At 50.3% G+C, this 25251-nt stretch overlaps 3 protein-coding genes across 3 annotated transcripts; 2 read left to right on the top strand and 1 right to left on the bottom strand.

The window, feature by feature from the left end:
- Positions 1-1935: 1935 nt before the first annotated feature.
- On the top strand, positions 1936-5162 carry MIND_01230900 (putative chitin synthase; the record flags this gene model as incomplete). The annotated part of the gene is made up of 12 exons (XM_037368807.1): positions 1936-2100; positions 2148-2288; positions 2344-2404; positions 2453-2513; positions 2563-2739; positions 2792-3377; positions 3513-4158; positions 4207-4307; positions 4357-4362; positions 4415-4561; positions 4617-5069; positions 5112-5162. The coding sequence occupies 12 exons, from the start codon at positions 1936-1938 to the stop codon at positions 5160-5162; spliced, it is 2595 nt and encodes an 864-aa protein (XP_037214775.1).
- Positions 5163-5510: 348 nt separating this feature from the next.
- On the bottom strand, positions 5511-6989 carry MIND_01231000 (uncharacterized protein; the record flags this gene model as incomplete). The annotated part of the gene is made up of 3 exons (XM_037368808.1): positions 5511-6050; positions 6106-6706; positions 6760-6989. The coding sequence occupies 3 exons, from the start codon at positions 6987-6989 to the stop codon at positions 5511-5513; spliced, it is 1371 nt and encodes a 456-aa protein (XP_037214776.1).
- Positions 6990-18353: 11364 nt separating this feature from the next.
- Positions 18354-20079, top strand: MIND_01231100 (NAD(P)-binding protein; the record flags this gene model as incomplete). The annotated part of the gene is made up of 3 exons (XM_037368809.1): positions 18354-18884; positions 18937-19041; positions 19097-20079. The coding sequence occupies exons 1-3, from the start codon at positions 18725-18727 to the stop codon at positions 20077-20079; spliced, it is 1248 nt and encodes a 415-aa protein (XP_037214777.1). The 5' UTR covers positions 18354-18724.
- Positions 20080-25251: the final 5172 nt, after the last annotated feature.

A 25251-nucleotide genomic window follows, 5' to 3' on the forward strand; every position in this document is an offset into this window, starting at 1 on the left:
ACCAGCCTGAGGAGGAGGCAGGTTCTGTCTCGCCACACACTGAACGTATTCACGCTCCCATTCAGTGGCCATTCATTAAACATTGCCCGTCCACCATAATGAACCCTCTACTCTTTATGAATAAACACACAAGAGGCACCAGGCCCCCCGCTCGTCAGCCCCAACACCATTTCCATGCTCCCAAATAAACATCGCCAGAACGACTGGCTTTTGGATCGACTAGCGCGTCTAAAGGAGTTGGGGTCTTGAACCAGCATATGGGGGTATATTAATACAGTCGATGTCACTTTACGATCCGTGTAGGCCGCGATACATCGATTCCTTTGGCGCAGGTATGGCACGTGACTGCCTTTTTGGGACCAAATGGCGAGGGGGGGACCGCGCCGCAGATTGCGCCAGCAATGCCGCTGGGAATGAATGCGTAGGGGAAGTGGTCGTTGTGCCGATGGTAAATGGATGCTCCTGCGGTCCGTTGGCTGGGTGAGGGACCGCGAAGGAGCCCACGACGGTGCCTGAAGACAACATTCGACGGCAGCAGTCGAGGAAGGAAGTTAATCCGGAAAATAGGCACGAGATCCAGAAGCCAGCTTGAATGGGGACTTCCTTGCTACAAAGAAGTCGACGAAAGTGCACTTCTCCTTCAAAGCCAATATCGTCGCACGGAGCCGGAGGAGGAGGACAGCACCATTATGGAAGGAATAGCGAGAGTGAACATCGTTGCGTGAGGGTAGGATAAAGCGGGGGAAGAGTTCAGGTCATGACCAGCGTGTGTCTCCTCACTCCTCGGCGTAGTCTTCGATATGCACGACAGACGCGACGAAGATAATATCATCATCATCAGGGCGGCTTAGTCCGTCCGCGTTGCAATGAGGGCTTCGTTAGCCAGCGAGCGGTACAAGTTTCGACTTGAGAATGAAGCGTGGACAGTCTTGTGAGATGAGATGTGTGGATAACGAGGTCGACGGAGTGGGTGTGGGACGGGAGACAACACAACCAAATTTGCTAGTCAGTGAGGCAAGTTGCGCGGCTTTCGTGAACGAGGCCCACCTGAAGGACGAACGGTCACTGGTCAGTAAGACCGAGCTCAAGAAGAGCACGCTTTTCACACACCGGTAGGCCATTCCCAATTCTAATTCTCTCCCGGTAACAACTCATCATCCATCGCTTTGCGTTTCAGGGTTTGGTTGCTTGTGTGCTACTATCAGGCTACTATTGGTAGCCAGGCCCTCGTCCTGCTAATTGCTCAATACCCCACACAAGTAGACTGTAGTCGTACCTGAGCTTGCCAATGTTGACGGGCGAGAGCACTGCAAGCCTATACACAACCCCCGGGGGAGTAATGAGCAGAAAGCAGGAGCGGGCACCGATTATCGGCGGCCATGAATGCGGAAGACAAGAGGTGGTTGGTCAGGTGATGCGATCTTGGTCTACTCCCGACTCTGACCAAGGCGTCAGCGCTCTCCGACCAACGCGCAAAATACGCCTCCGGGTCGCATCTCCGCGTCTAGCTCTCTATTAGAGTGTATAGCAAAGCCTCTCTCGTGCGCACGTTCAGCGTCCCGGTCTGCAGGAATCGTCAAGCGAAAACGGCTGCGGTATGCTGTCACCTGTGAAGCAAATGGTGTGCAGAGGGCGATGTGGAAGGTAATTGAGCAGGATTTCCTGTATCTTGTGGCTCATGTTGGGGTGTAGCGAGCTCAATATCGTGCTGCAGAGCTCCAGTCAAAGTCCAGACTGGATTCAAGTTCTCCCACTCCGAGTCGACAACAATCACTCTGAATGCTCTCCATATTCGGGGACATTTTAGAGGCGGATGCTTGGCACCATCTAGCTCTAGTGCTTCGGCCCTCCGCTTCTCCATCCAGGTAAGCTTAACAGCGTCATATCAAGTATAAAGCTACTGAAAATTCAGCAGTTCTCCATCCACACTCGACAATGACTCGTCGGTCGGGAAGCTGGAAACACTTCCTTTCATTCTCAATCCTACTTTCTTTCGGTCCAGGTAGTGCCAACGCCCAGAATGGGACGTGCATCTCGTCTCCGCAAAGCGCTTGCACGTCGTTGGTGGGCATCTGCGTGAGCAAGATTGCGACTGGACAGGTGCGCGTTATCCTTTGTTACCGATCATGTCTCACTGGTCTGTGCAGCTCGCAAAGAACAACTTCTGGAGCGCTCCAGAGTGCTTTGCCGCTGCCACATGTGCTGGCTCGGCGGCAGTCATCGACGCGGCCTGTTGCGCGGGCACTTGCGTTACGCTTGCCAGCATCAACAGTCTCGACTACAACAAGGTGAGTCTGCAAGGCCAAGTCGAGCATACGACCTGAGATCTGAGATGACTCCCAGGTTTACGCCCCCATGGTCGGCTCCTGCGCATTCGCTCCAAATGGCTGCCCTGTGACTTGGAGTGAGCTTTCTCTCAGTCGGGCTGTCATGATTATTGAGATTTCTACAGCTGACTTCGTCAACTACTTCTACAACACCATCCAGACAACAAACACGAATAACTGGCCGATGTGGGTAATGCTCGTCCGACCTCTTTGACTTAATCTTACTCTTTTACAGCTCCGGTAATGACGTCCTCGCGTGGTGGGCGGATATCGCGACGTGGACTGGGGTATGTCCCATGGCGAGTTCCCAACTAATGCTCACATATGCATGTGGTCTAGTTTTGCTCAGGCACTCTCTGCGTCAACGGACAAATTCCGTACCTCAATTTGAACGACTGGCTGCACTTCTCCAGTGCCACCATTGTCTCCGTTATCGGCAACCAGCCCATTACCGACCCGCTCAGCATAGACCGGGACAACAATACCGACTTGTGGGACCCTGTCCCCAATGGCCCGTGCCCGTTCAACAACGCTTCTCTGTGCTTCGACGATAACACTCCACAGGAGCCACCAGACCCAACTGAAGCTCCGCTCCAGACGAGGCAGGCAGATCAAACTCCGCGTCGCCTCGCAGCCTTCAAGATCGTCCCCAAACCTGGTCTAACAGCACTGTCGCTCAACAAGCCCGGCACTCCCCTACCACGATACTTCCCACCCAACACCCCGCCGCCGGTATACATATCCAATGGGACGGAGAAAGTTCAGATCCCGCTCAACCTCACTGGCGGGACTATCGAGAAGCGCAACTATTCACTTGTCGAGCGCACTCCCCTCTTCGACGACGTCTTCATGGACCTGGAGAAACGCCCAGCCGTACGGTCTGACGTGTGTAGGGGCCCGGTTGACACGCCCAGCCGACTACCCGTGCTCACATATTACTGCGACTACTTGCCAAACATCTGTGCGAGTATTCGCGGCTCCGGGTTTCTTACCAACGATGCTGTTGTGTTGACCTACGACCCGTTCAGCACGAGCAGTCGACGGAACAGCGTTTGTACTAGGCCTCTTACCGCCGCATTTAAGCAAAGTGGGGCCTGCGATCGGACGCAGCATGATCCGTTGTACTGGAAGGCCCGTCCCTTTGGTTCTAACTTCTGCTGGCTTTACTAACGATAACATACGTAGGTCTCTTGTGACGAGTTCCCCTTCAAATGCACACTTGAAGGCGGCAAGGCGAATGGCGCGATCGTGACTGCTGTCCCTGAGAAAGAGCAGCAGTACCAGGGGACGCTAAACACTGCTCTCTCCAAACTTCGCCGTGTTCCAAACGATGCCCGCACAGAATGGTCGAGACCGGGTAAGCTCAAGGGCAAGTGGGCCGGCCAGTGCCACAAGTTTACCCTCAAGCTGGTCGACACCCGTCCCGCCACCGCTGGCCCACTTGCTGTCGGCTCGCTGTACTCCGGCAGTGCCTGGCTTAATGGCCAAGATCAAGACCACACTGAAATTCTCGAAGACGAGCGAGGGAGGCCGCCTCCGCTTCCCCGCGCGCCGTATGACTATCCTAGCGACGCTATTGCGCTCCAGCCAACGAACAGCTACAACTCATTTGACTGTCGTCCATGCACAATTGGCAGTGTCAACCCTGTACCGGCCCCAGCAGCGGTGAACGTTACCCGTACCACGAAGCCGCGTGAGGTCGAGGAAGATGTGATTGTTCCGCGTGCCGCAACCTGCACCAAGTCGAAGCCCACGAGCACGCCTACACCAAGCTCGGATGCTCAAACAAATGCGGCTGAAGCTGTGGCGGCCGCTGCTGCTGCTAAAGCTGGTGAGTTTTGTCAGATTGATCTTCTCCACAAGTTTAACCGTCTCGTAGCTTTGAGCGCTTTGAGTGGAACGAGTCCAGCCATATCATCAGCAGCCTCTGCGGCTGTTCAGGCTGCTCAAGACGTTAACACTGCTGCTGCCGCTGCCGCTGTATGTCACCCTTACTCTATCGTTAGACTTGGTTCTAATATTCTCACAGGCTGCTGTAAGTAGCGAGAAAACTCTTGGAATTTATTGTGTTGACTTGTAACGTGCAGGCTGTGGCGAATAACCCTGCAGCAATGGCATCGACTATCGGTGCAACCATCATCGCACAGAATGTCCTTCAGTCAACCATTGCTTCGCTGACGGACATCTTCGGCACGGGAACCATTCCGGCTTCAGTCGCGTCAATCATCTCCTCTGTTCGTAGTGCCAGTCTTTTTTACTACCACCCACTGAAATCTGGATTGGAACTAGGTCAGCACCGTCGCATCCGATGCCTCCTCGATCCTCACTGACACCTGGAATCAAAAACCGGCGCAATCCAATCCTGTTCCGCCCGATGGTGATCCATCGAAGAGCCCCACAACCAACTCCGCTGGGGGCTCCAACGTTGCACCGGCCGCATGTTTCGGACCCGGCAGCTCCGGCTCGCTCACGATCAACGGCAACTTCTTCTTCCACTCGACTGGGACAGCCACCGAGAAGGCAAGCATCGCTGATGCGGGGAACAAGGCGTATTTCGGACTGAACCTTGCCAACGACGGGCAGTACCACCTCACGTCGCTCTGCTCGGGGGTGTATGGCTGGGACACCGGCACGAGCCCGAGCTTCCAGGTCGGCTGCTCGTCGAAGGAGTTCGGCTCGTATTGGAACACGGTCAAGCAGACGTGCTACGCCGTGCCGCAGGGCGACAACACGTTCGGGATAGTGTGTGGGAACGATGTGGGCAGCATTTATTCGTGTCTGCAGAGTATTGGGCTGCAGGCACAGGTCACGGCCGTGTCTTTTACTTGGTCTTGAATATTTCGGATACTGTTTAATTCCTTGATTGACTTAGATGTACAGTGCTTGGGTAGCAATCTCAATCGTTATGATACATAGTGTTGAACGGAACCTTGGTGTCATCAGTAAACACTTCAAAGTTTTAGGTGTATATCTGTCGCAAAACTTGTGAAAACAATTCCTAAGGTAGCAAATTAATATTGTCTTTTGGAGATTTGATCAGAAACTCGGTACTACTTAACTTGATTTTGGAGAAACCATTCATTTCAGAGAAAAGCATTCAAATAATACAGCTCAGTAATTCCACATTTTCCCAATGTTATCGTAAGCATAATGGAAATGGACAAGGACTCGTGTCTCTAATACCTAGTTCCACAGCGCATCATCCAAGTCATCCAAGAAATCATTGTCATCATCATCGAGTCCAAGTCCCCCGGTCAGCTTCTGCAAGTTTTCTAGCAGTCCCAAGTGGGCACAGAGCTGGGACCCCGACTGAGTGTCCGCCATTTGTGCCATCTTCGTGCGCGCCGTCGTGTCGTCCTCCACGCCGAGCAGGTGAAATGCTGCGCGGGCGTAGTCGGGGCCCCAGCTGCCGAGACACTTCGGGATGAACCAGTTGAGTAGCGAGAGAGCGTCTGTGCTGATGGCATGGAGGCGCGGGAGCCACACCGGGTTCAGGCCGAGATCTACGGCACGCCGCCAGCTGATGCAGGTTTCGGGCAGCCGGCACTTCCGCAGTGCCGGGCCGGCGCAGTGCCGGAGGAACAGGATCTCGTTCTCGACGTGTGGTAGCTGGGTAGCGGGGTTGTGGAACACGCATTCGCGGAAATCGTCGCTAAGGTTCAATATCTCCAGGCGAGGGAGGTGTTCAAGGAGCGGGCGAAAGGCCTTTAGAAACGCGTTGAACTGTAAAGGAACGGGCCGGGCTTAGCAGGGAGGGGGGAAAGGGATCAAATCGCACCTTTTTCTGGTAGCGTAAATGAGGCCGATCGCACTCGCGGGCTTTTACGATACGGAGTTCCTGGAGGTCCTGCCAGCGAGCGTCGAAGGTTCCGTTCTTGAGCTGGAAGAGTTGTATATAGACCGGATGCCAGTCGTGGACAGAGAATTCCAATAAACGGATAGCTCGCTCTGGGATGGGATGATCATCCGAGTTCACTATGTCCGTGTGCCAACAGGTAACGACTTGCATGGACGCAAACATTGCGGGAACATGTATCAGATTTCCCAGAACAGCGATAGGGCCTTGGAAGGAAAGGAGGTTGTGGGTGGTTGGCAGCAGCCCAAGCGAGGAGTCCTCGCTGGTCTGGCGTATTATCTCGAATTGACGGACGGAGGGGTGCTGAGCGAGGAGTGCGAGTGAGTGGGGATCGCTGCACGAGTCGGGGATCGTGAGGACCTCCAGTAAGGGGAAAGCGGCTTGGATCGCGACAAGTTTTTCTGCCAACGATGACGTCGACGAAATGGAAGCGGAAAGTGTGCGTAGTTTCCCGCATGTCGCGAGGGTGGTAGCCAATGCGAAGACAGCGGCTTCATCGAGCAAAATGTCCCCTGGAAGCGTGCTAAATCGCACGAAGTCAGTTTGCTTAACTCGGAATGGGCGGGTGGCACTCACAGTACGAAGAACTTGACGAGCCGGGCATACTTCGTCTTGATCTGCATTGTGCGGAGCCACCGTTTTAATCCCTTACGGGAGTCGAGCTCGACAGTGCGATAAAGGACGGGGAGGCAGATTTTCTGGAGGCGGCGACTGGTGCGGGCGAGGCGGGTGAGCCTACGCTGGTTGCCCACGGCCTGCGCGATGGCGCTGAGCAGCTCAACAGGGAGCTCTGCGAGTAGGGTCATAGTGGTTCCGACGTGGGCAGAGAAAAGCAAGGAGGGGGCGCTATATATTCAGGAGGGCGTGCTTTGTCCGTTCGGAAAGCCTGCGATCGATGGACAATGCGTCAATAAGCCCGCGGGAGTTTGCCGGCAGCCGGCTTGGCTGCCAGTGGCCCTGCCCGACAGGACCGAACCGGATAACCCTTTGCGAGCTCTTATTGACTAGTGTAGGTTTCAGTTGGCGGGAGGATTCTGGTCCAGCTTCGGATGAACAGTGAGCGAGCGACCATGACTGTTGAGAAGAAGAGAGTCATGACTCATCGCTGATGTGATCCGCTTACGCATGATAGGGATCAACGTGGGAACAACCGATCCTTCTTGTTGCGAACCACCATGGCACTTGCTCTTCCACCCGAACTCCTGCTGGAGATATGGTCCCACCTTCCCCGAACTGTGCTGTCAGACACCCAGCTCTCTCGAGACTCAGGACACACTCCGCTCGTCGTTCCCCTGCTATTCGGCCAAGTATGTCGACACTGGCGCTCGGTCTGCCACGGTACCCCGACACTTTGGACGTCGCTATCTTGCGAAGTATATGACTCCAGTCTTGCTATGTTTGCCTCCCTGATGACCCTCTGGCTCGACCGGGCTGGCTCCCTGCCGCTCAATCTGTCACTGACGCTTCCACGCGCTGGCGAGGACTCTACGAACATCGTGTCAAACGTTCTCTGGACGCATGGCTTCCACATACAGCGCCTCCATCTTGGGATGCCCACCGATGTGCTGCGCACTGTTGCTGAGCACCCATTACACCTACTCCCACAGCTGCGCAGCCTGTCGATACTTGCGGAGGACAGCATGGAGCGTGGATTCTGCCGCCTCACCTTCGTCTTTGGCTCACCGGACCTCCGTGAGCTAATCTTGGCCGGCCAGCTCCGGCTTGATCTCGACAATTCTGGAGTCCAGTGGGCACAGCTGACGCGCCTTGTCGCTGGTCCTGGGTTCAACGCGAGCCATGCGCTGGGCATCCTCCGCGCTGCGCCGAACATCACCGAGTTCGTGCTCGCAGCATCTCCCCAGCGGCTCCGTGATGATCCGAGCTTCCCTACTGGCACTATAGTCCGCCATGAGGCTCTGCGAACGCTTGACCTCTACCAGAACAGCGCACACGAAATCCTTCCGGCTCTAGATACCCCCCGGCTCCAGGACCTGCGGCTCATCATCGGATACGGCAGCGAGACGCTGGGCCGTGTCATTGCGTTCATAGAGCGCTCCGGCTGTTCCCTGACTCGCCTGAAGATGAACGCGGAACTCCCGTCGTCTGATCTGCACACCCTCTTCGCCGTCACACCCGCCCTCCAGTCGCTGGAATACACGTGCTCACGTGTCGGCGAGATGCTCGCCATGCTCGGCGGCGCAGACCTCGGTCAATGCGTCCTGCCGCAGCTGGCACATGTCGCTATCGCCACCGACGCCTTTGTTCCGCCGCCATACCGCGCCGTGGCCGACATGCTTGCCGCGCGTGCCCGCGTCGGCATGCGTGTCCACAAGTTTGACATGACATTCGTGTCGGAGCTGTCGAGAACCGACATACCCGCGGACGTGCGCGCGGACTTGGAGCAGCTGCAAGCTGGAGGTACAAAGATCAATATGGTCATGCTCAAGAAGTACAGACAAACGGGGATGTCGGATCTACTGTTCAAATACTAGCGGAGGGAAAACTGTATTAATACGGTATCAACACCGTGACAATGACCTTGCTTTCGGCCCTCGCAGGGTAGAGGGTGATATCAGCTGGTTCGCTTAAACACCAATGCTCAGACTGTACTTATTTAGTTTTGTTTTGCGGTAAATCTATTAAGTTCCAAGCAAATTATTAACAAACGTGTAAGGCTAACCTAGACCATTTCAAGATTTCTTTTCAACAGTCATATTGTCAGGGGACAAGTCCCGGACTTGGAATGGGAAGTAGATGAAATCTTGGATGCTAAATGGCTGAATTACTTTGTCAGGTGGAAAGGCTACGACAAATCGCATCACCAGTGGGTCTGCTTCGACTGTGTCTTTGCCCTGAAGAAAGTTGCGGAGTTCTATTGTAAGTACCCGGCCAACCATGGCACATTGCCTCTGCAACCTTTGACAATATCCCTTTCCGGTCTATACATCAACACACCACATTCAAAAAAAAAAAAAAAAAGGGGGGGGGCAATGTCAGGTAACCTCCCTTTCAGCCCCCCGGAGACGATTCCAATTCTGGTCCAATTCTGATTCCGGTCCGACCCCCGCTCAAGCCCGCCCCATCACAGCTGTGTCAATGCCCACCAGACAGTCACCCTGGGACCTGGCCAGTGATGCTGCCTAAGCCTTCTGTGCCCGACAGCAGCAGCTACGGACAACTTCAGTCTATACCTAGCAGGCAGACCCTTAGAGCCACTCCGGGAGCGTGTGAGCTGTCGTGAGCTGTTGTGAGCTGCCAAGTCGGCAAGGTCGCTTGAGTAATATCAATTAAGTAGATCGTGATTATGATAACACTGGCATCTCACTATAATGCCTCCCCCACCGCCATCTCACCCACTGCGCGTCCGATGGGCTGTTGCCAGTGGCAACAGGGCCATGATCGTGGCAACTTGCCACGATCATGGCCCTCTTGCAGTACATTCTTCTTGGGGTGATGGTCTATGTCCAGCCACAGTAAATCAAAACTATATTAATCAAACACCGCTCAAGTATTTTCCAGGCACTTTCACAAAATACTGGGTATTCTTTCAGGCCAAGATTTTTATACTGCTTTTGTATGACTCCCCAATCCCGATGCTCCTCCACCAGCCGCAATCCGAACAAATCCAAAATGGTGGCCCTACCTCAAGGATGTCCTTGGTGCAATTGATGGTACCCACATTGCATGTATACCATCAGCAGAGGATATACATAGTGCATGCAATCACAAAGGCGGTGTCTCCCAAAATTGCCTTGCAGCAGTCTTTTTCGACATGTGATTTCTCTACTTCACTGGGGGTTGGGATGGTTGTGCTGCAGATGCAACAATGTATAGCCGAGCATGCTTACATTCCAGCAGGAAAGAGGTATCTTGCAGATGCTGGCTTTGGGATCCATGATGCGCTCCTTGTTCCTTACCGTCTTGTATGATATCATCTTGCAGAATGGGCACGTGGCAACAGACGGTAAGTTTTCATCATTTTTTAGACCAGACACTTATTTAAAACAGACCTATGACTGCCAAAGAACTCTATAATCTCCGTCATGTCTCAGCTCGAAATGTAGTCGAACAAATTTTTGGAGTCATCAAAAATCGCTGGCGTATTTTGCAATGTGCACCACACTTCAAGATGGAGAAACAGGCTAGGATCCCCCCAGCATTGTGTGCAGTGCACAACTTCATCATGGACCACGATCCAACAGATCTTGACTGGTGGATTGTTGATGAGCAGGCCGAAGATATGTTCCCAGGTACCGTTCGCTGTGTGCCCATCATAGACTTTGGTCTTCTCTCAACATCAGAGTGTATTGGGGCAGTGGAGAAATAATGAGCAGAAAATACTCGGGATGGTATAGCAGCTGCAATGTGGGAGGACTATCAGGAGATTCTACGAGAACGGGCACTTGAGATGCAATAAGAGCTTCTGGATGTAGATCTAACTATTGAACCAGTAGATTAGGTATTAAACAGCCAAGTACAGTATGCAAACAAATGACAAGTAACAAGCGTGATTAAAAAGATCAAAGATGACCATGCTTTTGAATAAGAAGACCTGCCAGGACAACACGATCCTCACCATCTGCTTCCTCAGCATATGCCTCTGCTGCTGAGCAATGTTCTGCAAAGATAAGGTTGAGCTGCGCTCGCTCCTCAGCTGTGATAAGGCCTTTGTCCCGATCCTCCTTCGCAAACTTTGTTGAAGAAACAAGACTAATGTTCGATGTTTATTACAGTAAACTAATCAACTATTTATACTGTATAGTTCTTTCTAGTAAATTCTCTAACCTGAGTCAATGGAACCTTGGAGAAAGTGCCCGATGCTGCGCGTCGGTGATGGCGCCGGAGCATGGCCCAGCGCTGACGTCATCACTCGGCGATGACTCGGGTTTGCCAACCCGATTACTTCAACAAACTTTCGTGCTGCCTCCTCGGTCTTTGTTGGTGACTTGGGTGGTGCAAAGCAGAAGCACATTGTATCATTGATCTTGTTCACCAATGACACAAGACCTAACATTGCATCGGCACCCATGGCACAATGCTTAGAGGAGCTCTAAGGAGTGTTGCTGTCATGTTCAAGGGCACACTTGCGAGACCATGCTGGGGTAGTGGCAGGAGCAGCAGCTACAGCCACTGGAGCGGGTGGTTGGGAGATAACAGGGGAAGGTGGTGGAGCAAAAGCTCCCTGCTGCTGGTGTTGATCCAAGTTGTCCAACTGCGACTTGTTGCTGTCCTGTGACTGGCCATAGTCGCTCTGTGACCAGTCGGTAAGCAGTTGCGACTGCAACGAGTCATAGTCATAGCTATCAGATTGCGAAAAGTCGAAGCTCAGATCACTCCAGTTGAAGGATGGAGAGAGAGCGCTGTTGTCATCATGGTTCTGAGGTGGCAGCTGGGTACCCTCCTGCGAGAGGCTGAGAAGAAGCCGGGCGGCATCAGTATCATGGCCCGAAGCACTGACACGGCTAGCAAGAGGAGCATGTGTTGATACAGCAGGCTGGGCACTGGTATTGGTTGCATTGGCAGGGGTACAAGGGTTGGCAGCATTGAAGACGTGGCGTCCGTGATTTCACTCATGAGATGGAAATGAGACCACCCTGAGTTTGCGAATGGCCGCAAGCAGGGATTTGCAGCAATGAAGGTCTCCCAAGCATCCTGGCTCTCTGCCATCACACCAAACCTGCCATCATGAGAGTAGGACCATCCCGATGCGCCTGGAAACATGCCCTGGATAATCTCGAGCAGCACATGGTAGAGCTGCTTCCACTGCAACAAAAGTGAGCAAAAATTTGTTCAGGGGAAGCAGGACATGCACATTACGCCACATATGGAGCTTGCAGTCTTCAGAATTCCCTGCTGTGGTGGCCCAAATGCTCTGCACATTTGCTGAAGGCCTTCTTGTCCGGGTTCCCACATTGTCTGAACTCTGGCGCCATAGTATGGAGGAATTCAATGGCCCGTTGTGTGTCCCAGGGGTCTGCAGCCCAATTACACTGCTCTTTCACCATGGCTAACAACGACAAGCAAAGGATGACGAAGAAAGAAAGGAAAAGGTAGCGACAGGCTTGAGTCACACCAGGTGTCACTCCCCCGCGATCTCAAGTGACCTTGCCGACTTGGCAGCTCACGACAGCTCATGCGCTTCCAGAGTTAGAGTTTCTTCTCCTCCCCTGCTAGGTCAGCTTCATTTGTATTCATCACCTACCAATTCCACTTATCCTTTCATGTTAGAATGAACGGCCCAGTGGGCTGCATATTTTAATATGAAGGGATGACTTTAAATGCCCCACGCTGTAATAAATACCCCAATAATTCTGCAACATCTCTAAGTTCTCAAGTTCTTCAGCACTAAGTCCCTTCTACGCTGCTACTGTCCCATTTCGATCAACTGTCCAGGGCATGTAACACATAACACAAGCTGTCCGCTGGACAAGGTGTCCGGATTACCATAAAAGGCAACTCCAACGAAAAATTGCCTTTTTAAGGCTGTTTTTGATTGGAATCCGGGCCTGAATGTGTAATGGAGGCCACAGGTGTCTGCACCGCGACCACCTGTAATGCGTAACACAGACAGTTGATTAAAATGGGATAGTAATACTGCAATAATTTATGGCTGTCTAAGCTAGTTTCCTAAATTAGCAAGTATGAGATACATGGTGATGATAGTCACACTTTGTCTACTAGTCATATATAATTGAAGGTAAGCTGACAAGCGGTGTAGCACAATGTAAGGGGAGCATGTGATGTGACAGCTGTGACTGATCACGTGACTGGTCCGTGCGCAGATAGCCCTGTACTTAAGTAGTTGGCCGTGGGGCTGTTCCCCCGGCTTTGGTATCAACTAGGCACCTGGACCCTCATCCCCTGACACACAAACTGATTATAGACTGAGTCAAATGAGGTTTTTTGAGCCCACTTGTTTACTAATTTTCCAAAAAAAAATCACAATTTTCTAGAACTTACAATTTATCATCAGGCTTGGACTTCCTATAGACTGGGAATCAGATGTAGATAGCACAGGTTTTAACCCTGTCTTCAAGACAGACTATATATATTTTATCTACCTAGCATACTGCTATGTACTGTTAGCTTTAAGTTTATTGGCAGAAAAGAAGCCGTCCCGACACATCCGGTTTGACGTGAGAGCCATCGGTGTTACAGAGTCGTGACAATCATTCTCATTCTTGATGGTCCATTAGCACAAACTTAAATCAGTTTGTGAATAAGTGAAAACTTTAAAGTATATTATATGAGAAGGCCAGATCCTAGTGCTTCAGTCACAATGTCACATAGTATGACAAGTGTGACAAAATACCTAAAAAGGAAAATTTTGTCAGTTGATAATTATTTATTATTTTCTATAAGAATCAGGCAGCTAGATATGATCATGTTATAAAAAAGCTATCATATACAATGAGTGATAATGAAGGATTCTCTTAAGACTGTACAATTGTCAGAGAGAGTGTCACAGATTGTCACAAACCAAAGTTGTGCATTTTGAGCATATAAACAAATTTTATTGAGTGACTTATAGTCCCAGCTGAATAATTGTATTGGCACAAGCCAATCATTAGCTGATCTATACCTGATACAGGAATATCTGATCAAGTAGACAACTTACATAGGTGATTAAAGCACTATTTAAGGTACCTGAGTGATAAGATCAATTTCCTTGATGATAAACTGTTATTGGTAGACCTATATCATTATATAATGATTCATCATATATATTGATGCTGCAATACCTTTACCATTTCTGTCTGAATCCAGAAGATTGTCATATTAGTAGGTAGCCGGTTATTTAAGCTTAAGATGCACTGATGTGTTTATAGTTGTATATGGTGACATCATGATATTATACTGCGTTTCTCCAGTTTTTATGTTTCAAATTTGATGAGGCACAATGATCCCTTGATATCTTGCTAAGGAATTCATGGATAAGTATGATTCAAGTTGCAGTCTAATTTAATAGATGTTCGTTATAGATATGGGAGCTCCTCATAATTTTAGGTATCCTATCTACCTCTATATATGACATATATCCTATGACACCAATCTTCCAATAACTCCCTTGTAAGTAAGGGATTCTCAATGGTATAAGGGTAGGAAGCATAAGGAAGGGTCCCCCTATGAGATTAAATGTCCCACACTACATTATATACATGGAAAATCCTTTTATTCCCCATTATAATGATGAATAGCACTGCACATCATATTGGCAATACAGCTATAATCTGCAAGTTGATTATAGATCAACTATGTAAAACTTAGCAAATGAGGTGTATACATCTACCTACATACTTTGATTTATCCCTATATATTCTCAGAGGATGAAATGGAGTGAACATTCCAAGATGAGTTAGGTGCAGAACTAGTTTGCATGAATGGTGGGGTCTATAGACTGATAACTGAACATTTAAAGGCATGTATGAGGATATGTGGATGTCTAGTAGGACCCCATACTATAATCTATTGTGGTTCTGGCATGTGTTACAGAAGGTAGCTAAAGAGAGGGTAGGTACCTATAGAGCATAAGAGAGAGTCTTCGCTATTACAACTGGTCAGAAATTAATTTCGAGCATGATCTAATACATGAGTGTAGGATTGTAGGAACCTTTAAATAAACCTGTTCAGCACTTTAATTAACCTTATAGCTATTGTAGATCTCTTATAGAACCATTATCAGTGTTATCTGTCCCAAAAATGATAAGTTCACCATAGTATGACCTTTGTGAATCTTATTAATCTGAGTGCATCTACAGGTGGGGGGGTATCATGCACCTCCCAGAAAATGGTGCCCTTACCCTTGTAGCTTATCTCCATCCTAAAATATATGGCACCCAAGCTCTCAGAGAATTAACTGACCCTTCCAGCGGCTGTGTGGTCACAAATAGGTGGGGGGGGGGTGGTAAACCATCCTATGGTATCATATCAACTTGAATCGTGAGATTCTATGCATCCAGTCTCAAGATATCAGCCAAACACTACTCAACTTCAAATTCAGGCATGCTTGACAGTGAATAAATCAAGGTAATGGTGACACAAAACATAGCAGATGAAGCTCAAGGATAGTAGGATGGTATATCTTTCAAATGAACTCCCTCCCAGCTTTATCCCCCATGGCTAGCTGGAGATCTGTGCTCATCTTTCAAAGATGATGGCAATCAAAAGCCATTAATAAGTAAATATGATGTATTCTTGGTACCATATTCACTAGGACTGAGGAGGATACACACTAGAACTAGTCACCGAACTTACAAGTCAGCCACCTTGCATTTTTTAAAATACTAAATAATCTCTGCTTAATAACTGAATCATCCATATGGTAATCATATCATATAATAATAATCAAAAAATCTTATCAATCAATAGTACCTTTGAGGCCCTTCCTCCTGGTATTTGATTCATGATTTTGGCCCAAGTAGCTAAGGAGGTAGAGGCCCACCAGGCTAGGGATAGGGTAGTGCTACCATATGCATTGAGCTTGCACTATAGGTTACTCAATGAAAGTTGTTTATGTAGTCAAAATACATGACTTTGATTTTGTGACAATGTGTGACATTCTCTGATAATATTGCTATTGAACTGCAAGAAATTCTATTTTGGGAGATATATCACACCTGTAGATGTCACACACTAGTGTCATATATTATCTGAGTTCTACAGTATGTAAATGATTCATAATTATCAATTAATAAAATTCCTTCAAATCATATTTAGATCACTTGAAATAACCCAATATAGATAAAGCATTGATAGCAGCAATTTAGGATTGCAGAAAGAATGTCTGGGTATCCGAGACTAGCCCCAGAGTTATTGATGTAGTATAGGACAGAGATGACATACAGAACATGCCTCTTGTGGCTAAACATCCCCACAACAACAACCTACTCCAAACTGATCCTAACCCAAAACAGTGGTCACAGTCACAGTCACAGCTGGTATGTTATTGTTGAAAGTAGATACATTACCTGTTCCCTTTATTGTCTCCATCATTGAGGGTGGAACAATTAGTGTGAAGAGCATCAGTTGCCACACTATAAATGGCATAAACAACTCCAATATGGGTTGCTCCATCCAGGTAGCATTCCATAAAGGGAAGCACATCTGAGCATACTTTCCCTATCTTTCCCCCATCCTTCATGTCCTCACATCAATCTAGCATGTCAATGTCCTGTAAAATTAAAGCAAATCAATGTTGGTCAGTGTTCTCAGGTTGTAGGATCAAATAATATAAGTGTATCTTGATTTAAATCAAGGTCGTAGTTGTTGTTGGCAGCAGTGGTAAGACCTAAAACTGCCCTCAGACATGCATTCTATTCTGTCCTTAAGGCTACAATACTGTCACAAACAACACCAATTCAGAGGATGCCAGTTGGCCAGTGAAGGCAAGCAAGAAGCACCATGAAAAGATATCATAAAGATGATGCAATTTGAAGACTGGGGTACAAGACGAAATCTACTCTACTTATATACACTACTACCATGTGTTTACCATGCCTAATACGAGAGGCAATGACATCATACTGTAGCCATGCCTTTACGTGCTGTCTGCCTCATGTCCAACTCCACGCTGTCAATCAACATCAACATCGACATCTGATGATCCAATCATCATCTTATCGTCCATCTTATCTCCTCCTTGTCTTATCTTATCAACCAGGGCCAGAATAAAAGGTTTATTTAAATAACAAAGCTAAAGGTTTCTGGAACCCAGAGTTTGACCAATACAGCGCAAATACACTGATGTTCCTGTAAGGGAATGTAGGCAGGCACCGGATCCAGTCGAAAATTGCTTTTTTAAGGCAGGTTTGGGTCCAAATGTGTGTGACTGACAAACTGATTAAAATTGGGCACAGTAAGAAGGAAAAAAAGAGTGTTTTAGTGTCAGACTGCGGGTCGGGCCGTGCAAGGACCTCTCCTAAGAACGCGCGCCCGAACAGAACAGATGGATCGTCGGCCTGCAAGTATGGCGAGCGGGGTAGATCGAAACCGAAAGGGCCCGTTAACTCGATCCCTTGTCGTTGTCGGTGGTCGAGGGTTCGAATCAGGTCGTGTCGGGCCCGATGAGTCGATGGCACCTCCTTGCACGGAGTAAGGTAGTTCTTCAGACGATCTAAGCGATAGAGTACATGGTACGCTATCGCGCCTTATATACGCGGGCCCACAAAGGGGTGATCGGACACCCTGGCCTCCCCTGCTCCTCCTCGCCCCCATTCCTGGCCGCAGAGGGGATGATCATACATCCCTTGCGGGCCAGGCACTACTCCTAACCTCCTAGCACTCCTCCCCAGTCCCCTGGTGTCGAGTTAGGCTCGGCAATGGCTTGACGTGTCGTTCTCGGTCACGTGCTTCCCACGTGTGCCTTCCTCCTACTGGGGCACATGTTCCCCGTCGTCACGTGCTGCATGTTACGGGCCCGGCCTGACACCAGCGCCGGAGAGGACGGGCCGGGTCTTATCCGTGACATTTAGTGCATGGTTGGTAAAGACCTTGCAAACAACTTGCAAAGACCACATATAGTTAAGTACTCATAAGTAAAAACTCACTGTGTGGTGCCATTCATATACTCTGATAAAGTATAAGTCCTATCACGAGAGGACCCCTGATAATGGGTGGGGGACCCATATATGGCATTGGCCGTTTTTCTCCGAACGCTCCGCGGCCGGTTCTTCTCCGGATACCACATGTGGCTTGGCTTTGGACCCAATTTTTCTCCGGACGCTTAATATGGCGTATCCGGGCCGAAATTTGCCGAAAACCCGGTTTAAAATCAAATTTTCGCCCAATACCGCATAGTTGCGCCCAAATGCCAAGTCGAGGCCAAAATTTGGTCGGCAACCAAGCCGCGCTCGGGTGGTTTTGACACCTATTCTGAGCCGGTTTTGGGTCCATTCATATCCGGATCCCTAATTTGGCTCCGCCTGCGGCAGTCTTCTCCGGACCGCGTAACATGGGCAGGCCGGCCAGATGAGGTGGTTTTTCTCCGGATGATATAAGGGTTCCCCACCTATTATCAGGGGTCATATCGCGAGCCATCGCGGTGCCTTTTCATTTAGGACTACAGCTCCCGGCACGAGCCATGTGGCGTGGGCGAGACGTGGGAGACGTGCCGTGGCACGCAGGTGGCACGGCAGATGGGCGCCGAGTGGTGACGTGCGGTGACGTAGCATTTTTCATTCTACGCTGTCAAGGTTTTTTCCCTCTCTTCCCTCTCTCTCGACGCCCGTGTCTTATCGCTCCCTGCGAGCCATACACACCCTGCAGCCACCGGGAGCGCAGGGTACGCAACAGCAGGAGCACCTACCCTGGTAGCATACGCGGCGAGGTGAGACCGCAAACTGCGCAGCTTACTATCGTTAAAGTTACCCGCGGCAGGCCGGACAGAGATCGCGAATTTGCTTGCATCGCGGCTCCCGAGGAGAAGAGAAGACCGTGCCAACACAGCAGCAGACGGGGACGTGTGACCGGGTCTGCTTGGCACTCTTGCTCCACTCCCTGCTCCACCAAACCCCCGCTGCGCCTAAGAGGACGGGCAGAGGAGATGCCGACGCCGCCGGGGCCCGTGTGGCCTGCGCAGACAGAGCCAGCGAGTAGCAAACGAAAACGATTAGAAGGGGAAGGGCAAGGCCAAGGTGAAGAGCTTGACGAGGGAAAGAGGAGGAGGCGGAAGCGGCAGGTCATCGCTGACCAGAGCGTTGTCGGTGCGTCATCCGCGCCTTTTCTTCTTACATAGACCGCTAACGGATGAGGTAGACAGCGCAAAGGCACGGTGCGAGAATGCCTCAGGAAACGAGGTGCTGTCGTGCTTCCCGACCGCGGACGTGTCGATACCGCAGCACCAGTGGGCGACCTTCGTCTGTGCGCTTCCTATCCCTTGCTCTCTACTCCACGCTCTTAACACCACAATTCACAGGGAACTCCCGGACGCCAGGCTTCACCCAGTCGAACAAAGTCGACATCTACCTCTTTCACGGAGACTCCCTCGCCCAAATCTTCGTTATGCGCGACATCACCAACCCTCGCGGGCGAGCAGGCGCCGTAACTGCCCAGGTCAATGACACCTGGTGGGGCGACCGTGGCGGAAACTGGGCGGGGACTAATATCAGCTACCCGTTCTACTGGGTCATCGCCCGTGCCGGCGAAAGCCTTGACGACGGCACCATACCCCCACAAACAACCTTCTCGGCCGTCCAAACCACCTTCGCTGACTCCATCATATCCTCCCGCGCATCCGCCTCGCGCTCCGCCTCTCTCGCCTCTCAACAGCAACAACAAACGATGACCTCTGCACCTTCAGGCTCGCCGTCCGTGACCCCCGCGGGCGGTTTGCAGCACAGCGGGTCGACATCCCAGTTCCCACGCTATACCATCGTCATCATCGTGGTCGGGATCGTCGCCGTCGGGCTCATCGTTGCCGGCATGCTCTTTGCCATATACCGCCTGCGGCGCAAAGAGCGCGAGCGTGGCCTGGCGCGTATGCGCTCGCCGCTCCCCGGCCCGGATCCCGAGGAGAAGCCGGTCGTTGCCCCGTTGCCCGTGCCCATCGCAGCCCCAGCGCCGGGGGTCCTCGCGCGGCAAATGTCCGACCCGGAACCGCCCGTGGTCCTCCGGTCCGGCCCGCAGCGCACGACCTCGCCCGACAGCACGCACACGGCCAGCGTCAGCGGCTCGGGGCACCACGCGAAGCCGTTTTCAAGCGCAGACGCGGCGATCATGGCGCAGGCGTTCCGCGCAGGGCTGAGGTCACCGCCGCACGAGGAGGGGCACGTGCTCGGGGAGGACGACGAGGACGGGGTCGGCGTGGGGGAGGTGCGCAGCCGCAGTTCACGGTCGAGTGCACGTGGGTGGCGCGGCTCGATGTCGGTGTCCGCGTCCTCGGAGGCGGGCCGGTATTAGTCGGACGGTGCTTCAGTTCGGACTTTTTGTTGTACATATTTGCGTTTATGAGTAGTTACGTAGGTAGTTTTCTCGAGCATGGACTGTAGAGTAGCATAGTTTAATGAGGTGCAGAAGGTAGATTGGGTGTTGTGAAACAAATAACATTCATTCAGGTCATAAGGAATTGAAAACATATGTCCAGTGCCATGCAAGCTTAAGGACTAAAAGAGACAGAAAGTCCAAAGGGAATCAGAAAACACACAAGTGACAAGTGGTGCTTATCATCTGAAACTTTCTCAGAAACGTTGTATGACATTCAGCTAAAAGACACAACCATGTATCAAAGAGTTCATTTCCAGTACTGTAGCATTTTATTCAATTCGGCGGTCACGCGTCACACCGGCCTTAAAATGCCGAATTTTTTTCGCCGGTCACACTCGACAGCCCAGATGCTGAATTCCCTCAGCTGATTTACTATTTTTGGGTGGCGCAGGCCTGCGGGCCGCGCCGTAATCTGCCCAAAATTTTCGGCGGTCACACTTGGAGCCGCCGGACGCTGAAAATTTCATTTCGGCGCCGATGTCACACCAATTTCGAGCGCCGAATTGAATAAAATGCTACAGTAAGTATATCCACCATGTCAATGGCCGAACTTGCCTGTGATTCCAAATCTGATTGCCGGCATCGCTTGATCCAAATCACATCAGCTTAGTATGACTCATCCTCTTCTTCCGAACGGTCATGTTCTCGCTGGCCGTCCATCCGTGGCTGGACCAGGGTACACGCCTGTACTATGGGACCCCGGTAGTGCGTTCTCTAAATCTAACACTCGCGAAGGGCTCAGGTCTTCCGGGCAGGGCTAGCCAACTTGAAGCCGGTAAACTCCGGGTCCGAGTGTCGACGCATTGTCCACCGATCTCAGGCCCTCCGAACGGACAAAGCTCTGTCGGTTCTGGCACATATATAATGAGTGTGCCCTTGGATCTGCACCCGTCAAACGCTCCGCATCATTATGACTCTCCTTGTTGAGCTCCCCGTTGAACTGCTTGGCGCCATTGCCCAGGCCGTGGACAGCCAGCGTAGGCTCACACGCCTCGCTCGCACCAGTCACCGCCTTTGGAAGATCTGTCTCCCCATCATTTATCGCACTGTCGAGCTCGACTCCCGGAAGGGATTAAAACGGTGGCTCCGCACGATGCAGGCCAAGCCGAAGTATGCCGGGCTCATTAGGTCCTTCGTCCTGTGCGTGCCAACCGCCCATTTCTGTTCTTTCAAGCTGATTTCTTACTATTTAGCACGCTTCCAGAGGGCATCGTCCTCGATGAAGCCGCTATCTTGGCATTGGCCACCACCCTCGCGACCTGTGGGAAACTACGCGAACTTTCCACCTCAATTTCGTCTGCGTCATCGTTAGCAGAAAGGCTTCTCGCAATTAACGCTAGTTTCCCTTCGCTAGACTACCTCGCCATCCCCGACTCGTATAGCAATCCCCACGCACTCGCACTCCTCGCTCAGCACCCCTCCGTCCGCGAATTCTATCTCATAATCCACAAGACCAGCAAAGATTCCTTGCTTGGGCTACTGCCTACCACCCACAACTTCCTTGCTTTTCGGGGCCCCATCGCTGTACTCGGCAATCTGATACATGTTCCCCCAAGGTTGGCGGCCTTGGAAGTCATCATCTCTTGGCACACAGGCGTAGTGCAAGCTACTGCCTTTGGTGATCATTCTTCCACAGAGCGGGCTATCTCTCTTTTTTTGACTTGTCTGTCCACGACTGGCGTTCAGCCTATCTCCAACTCTTCCAACTCAAGAACGGCACCTTCGACGCTCGCTGGCGGGACCTCCTGGAACTCCGTATCGTAAAAGGGCGCGAGTGCGATCGGTCCCATATGCGCTACCAGAAAAAGGTGTGTTTTCTCTCCGTCCACCCCTCCCTGCTGAGACCCCGGTTCCTCGACAGTTCAACAGGTTCTTAAAGGCCCTTGGCCCGCTCCTCGAACACCTCCCTCGCCTGGAGATACTGAACATCACCGATTATTTCCGAGACTGCGTGTTCCACAACCCCGCTGCCCGGCTACCGCACGTCGAGAACGAGAGCCTGTTCCTCCGGGAGTGCGCCGGCCCGATGCTGCGGAAGTGCCGGCTGCCCGAAACCTGCATCAGTTGGCGGCGCGCGGTGGATTTGGGCTCGAACCCGGTGTGGCTCCCGCGCATCCATGCCATCAGCACAGACGCGCTCTCGCTGCTCAACTGGTTCATCCCGAAGTGTCTCGGCAGCTGGGGCCCCGATTACGCCCGCGCAGCGTTCCACCTGCTTGGCGTGGAGGACGACACGACGGCGCGCACGAAGATGGCACAGATGGCGGACGCACAGGAACTCCGAGCCTATTTGGGGGTGCTGGATAACTTACTGAAGCTGACAGGGGGACGAGGCAATGATGATGACGATGATTACTTAAGTGATCATGATCTTGGGTTAGCTGATGGGCCGTTGTAGCAATAAAGACACTATGACGAGTACCGATGTGGATATTTTTTTTATATAGAAGCTGGTAGATGAATGACAAGAAAATTTCTAAATCAGAAACCAGAGTAGAACTGTTAGATTATGTTAGATAAATACCACATTTATCTACTAACTCAAGGTGGTATTAATATAGAGGAAGAATCTTGAGACGACCATAGGATATATCTGTACCATTCAAAATACGAAGACAAGTTGATCTGTTGCTTTATCTATAAGAAAACCCCTGCAGATCCATACTCAGACATATCCAACAGTCATCTCTCTAGTTTTGTTCTTAAACAGCTTAAATTAGTGAATAAATGCTTCTGCATGCCAAATTATTATAATACATGTCTATACAGCCATCAAAATTACTGATGTGGATCAACAAATTATTCCACATTGATTAGATATGTTAATGCCATCAATCCCATTGATGAAATAGCTCAATAAGGATTAAATAAGTTTTGAGACTTGTGACAAATGTGATCATTAGACCCTTTCTCACGTTTAAGTAAGACCCTTGACCAGTAGGCCAAATATTAATCTTGTTAGTTATTCTGAGTGAATGAGCTAAGTTAATGGAATGGCAAAGAAGGTTCTTAACACTCGGTGTTGGTGATGGCAGTCACTGACATCATCCAGCTGGCAAGACTTGGGTTTCTGTCATAGATAAGACCTGACCCATCCTCTCAGGTGCTGATGCTGGGCTACTAAGATTGTACTGAGAGCCTGGGACACATAGCATGTGACAACAGAGAGCATGCACCTCCAGAAGGGATGGAACAAGCATACTGTACTATTTCATTCAATTCTGCGGGCCTGTGACCTGTGACATATGTGGCAGAAATGTGCAATTCAGCCAAGGGCTGAATTTGGTGTGACCTCCTGCCTTATATGGAAGTTCTGCAACTTTCCAAAAATTACCATTTTGGGATGGTTTGAGACCAAAGAAATTCACTGTGACCTGTGACAGGCAGAAAGTTTTCAGTCAAAAAAGTCACTGTGACCGTGACAGGACTAATTGATTGAAATAGTACAGTATAGGAAGCATATTATGAGAACAGCCCCAACTTTAGAAATTATGACCATGGCAACCCAGAGGCTCCGATGAAAGCCTAGCAGGGGAGGATCCAAAGAGAAGAAACTCCAAGGGTCCGACTACTAGGGCACCAACTATATACTAGTTGTCCATAACTGCCAACATAGAGCACAGACGGCCTGAGCAGCATCGCAGGCTCTATCCCAAGGGGATCATTGAGAGGGTCTTGACAGATTAGTGATTGTGCGGGCGAAGAAGGCCATAGGCGATGGTCAGAATGGGTTGGAGCATCCCATTCCAAGGTGGAAGTTGAATGTCATGTGACTCGTGTCCACAAGTAGTAATTTTGCACATTTTCCTGCGCCTTTCATGCCAAGAACTAATAAGGAACTGATAAAAGTTCAAATTTCTGGATGCAATATCATGCCAAAAATGGCCTGCAAATTAAGTAAAATAGTACAGTAGTATGTGAAGAGTATATTGTTTAACATATAAGTCTTGCTCAACTGAACAAGAAAATGTATATTTTAACAACTTAGAAAGATAACAAATAAAACTCTAGGAAAATAGAATGGATTTGTAAGAAATTGGGATATATATCAAATTATCAGATTAGACTTGACTCAAAGCCAATATGAGCTGACAATTTTGTGACTATGATTTGCAGCAAAGAAATATACCAAATATCCTACAAAAGATGAAAATCAGGGACAGCACCAAAGTGTACCTAATACTGCACTAATCCATTCAATTTAGGTGTCACAGGTCACACCCATTTTTCAATAATCCTGCTATTAATTCTTCTCAATTTTTCTGGTTTCTGGTGCAAATCATGGAAATTGATGCCATTATCTTGGCAAACTGAAGGAATTGGTACAGTATATTAGAAATAAGCAAATTGCCATTATATATGATAAATCACACTTATTTATGATAAATTAGGGTTAATAATATGACATTATCTTTTCAAAAATCAAGATCACCGAGGAAGCTGGGGAGAACTTGATAATAGCAAGAAGGACGGAAAAGGAAAGGGGTAACAAGAAAATTGACATCAATCTCGCTATCTTTACCACTTCCCACCATGTCGCCTAAATGCCAAAACCTCAAGAACCCGAAGAAGGCCAAGAACCTCTTCAAAACCGAGGTGGCACGGGTTGAAGAGTTGTCGGAGACGGAGAGGGTGGGTGGATGGGTCGGTGGGACGGATAGAGACCCCTTGGCTGACGCCCTACTGTCTGGTCATAACCACCGCGTAGAGGTGCAGAGGGAGTTGGAGGAGGTGGAGCGCAGAGCGGAGACGCTGGGTGCTCAGTTGGCAGCGATGGCTTCGAGGGCACCGTCACCGGGTGGTCGGTCGGAGTTGTACGATCCCAACAACCCGGTTGACAACGAGACGATTGACAATGAGACGATTGATGAAGATTTGTCAGAGCACGGGTCTGCGGTGGCGCCGTTGCAGTGGGTTCCCACCGATGAAGACCAAGTCCTCGAAATGGCGGCTGAGTACCATCGAAGCCGAGCCGAGCAGCAGCAGGTGATACCCGAGGGGCAGGATGACGAGGCCGAGGCCAAGCGCAAAGAGGCAGAAATGGCCGAGCATAAGGCCAAAGAGAAACAGCAGAAGGCCAAGACAAAG

Source organism: Mycena indigotica (genome assembly GCF_014461135.1).
Source record: "Mycena indigotica strain 171206Taipei chromosome Unknown Mind.scaff0012, whole genome shotgun sequence".
NCBI classification, from domain to species: domain Eukaryota; kingdom Fungi; phylum Basidiomycota; class Agaricomycetes; order Agaricales; family Mycenaceae; genus Mycena; species Mycena indigotica.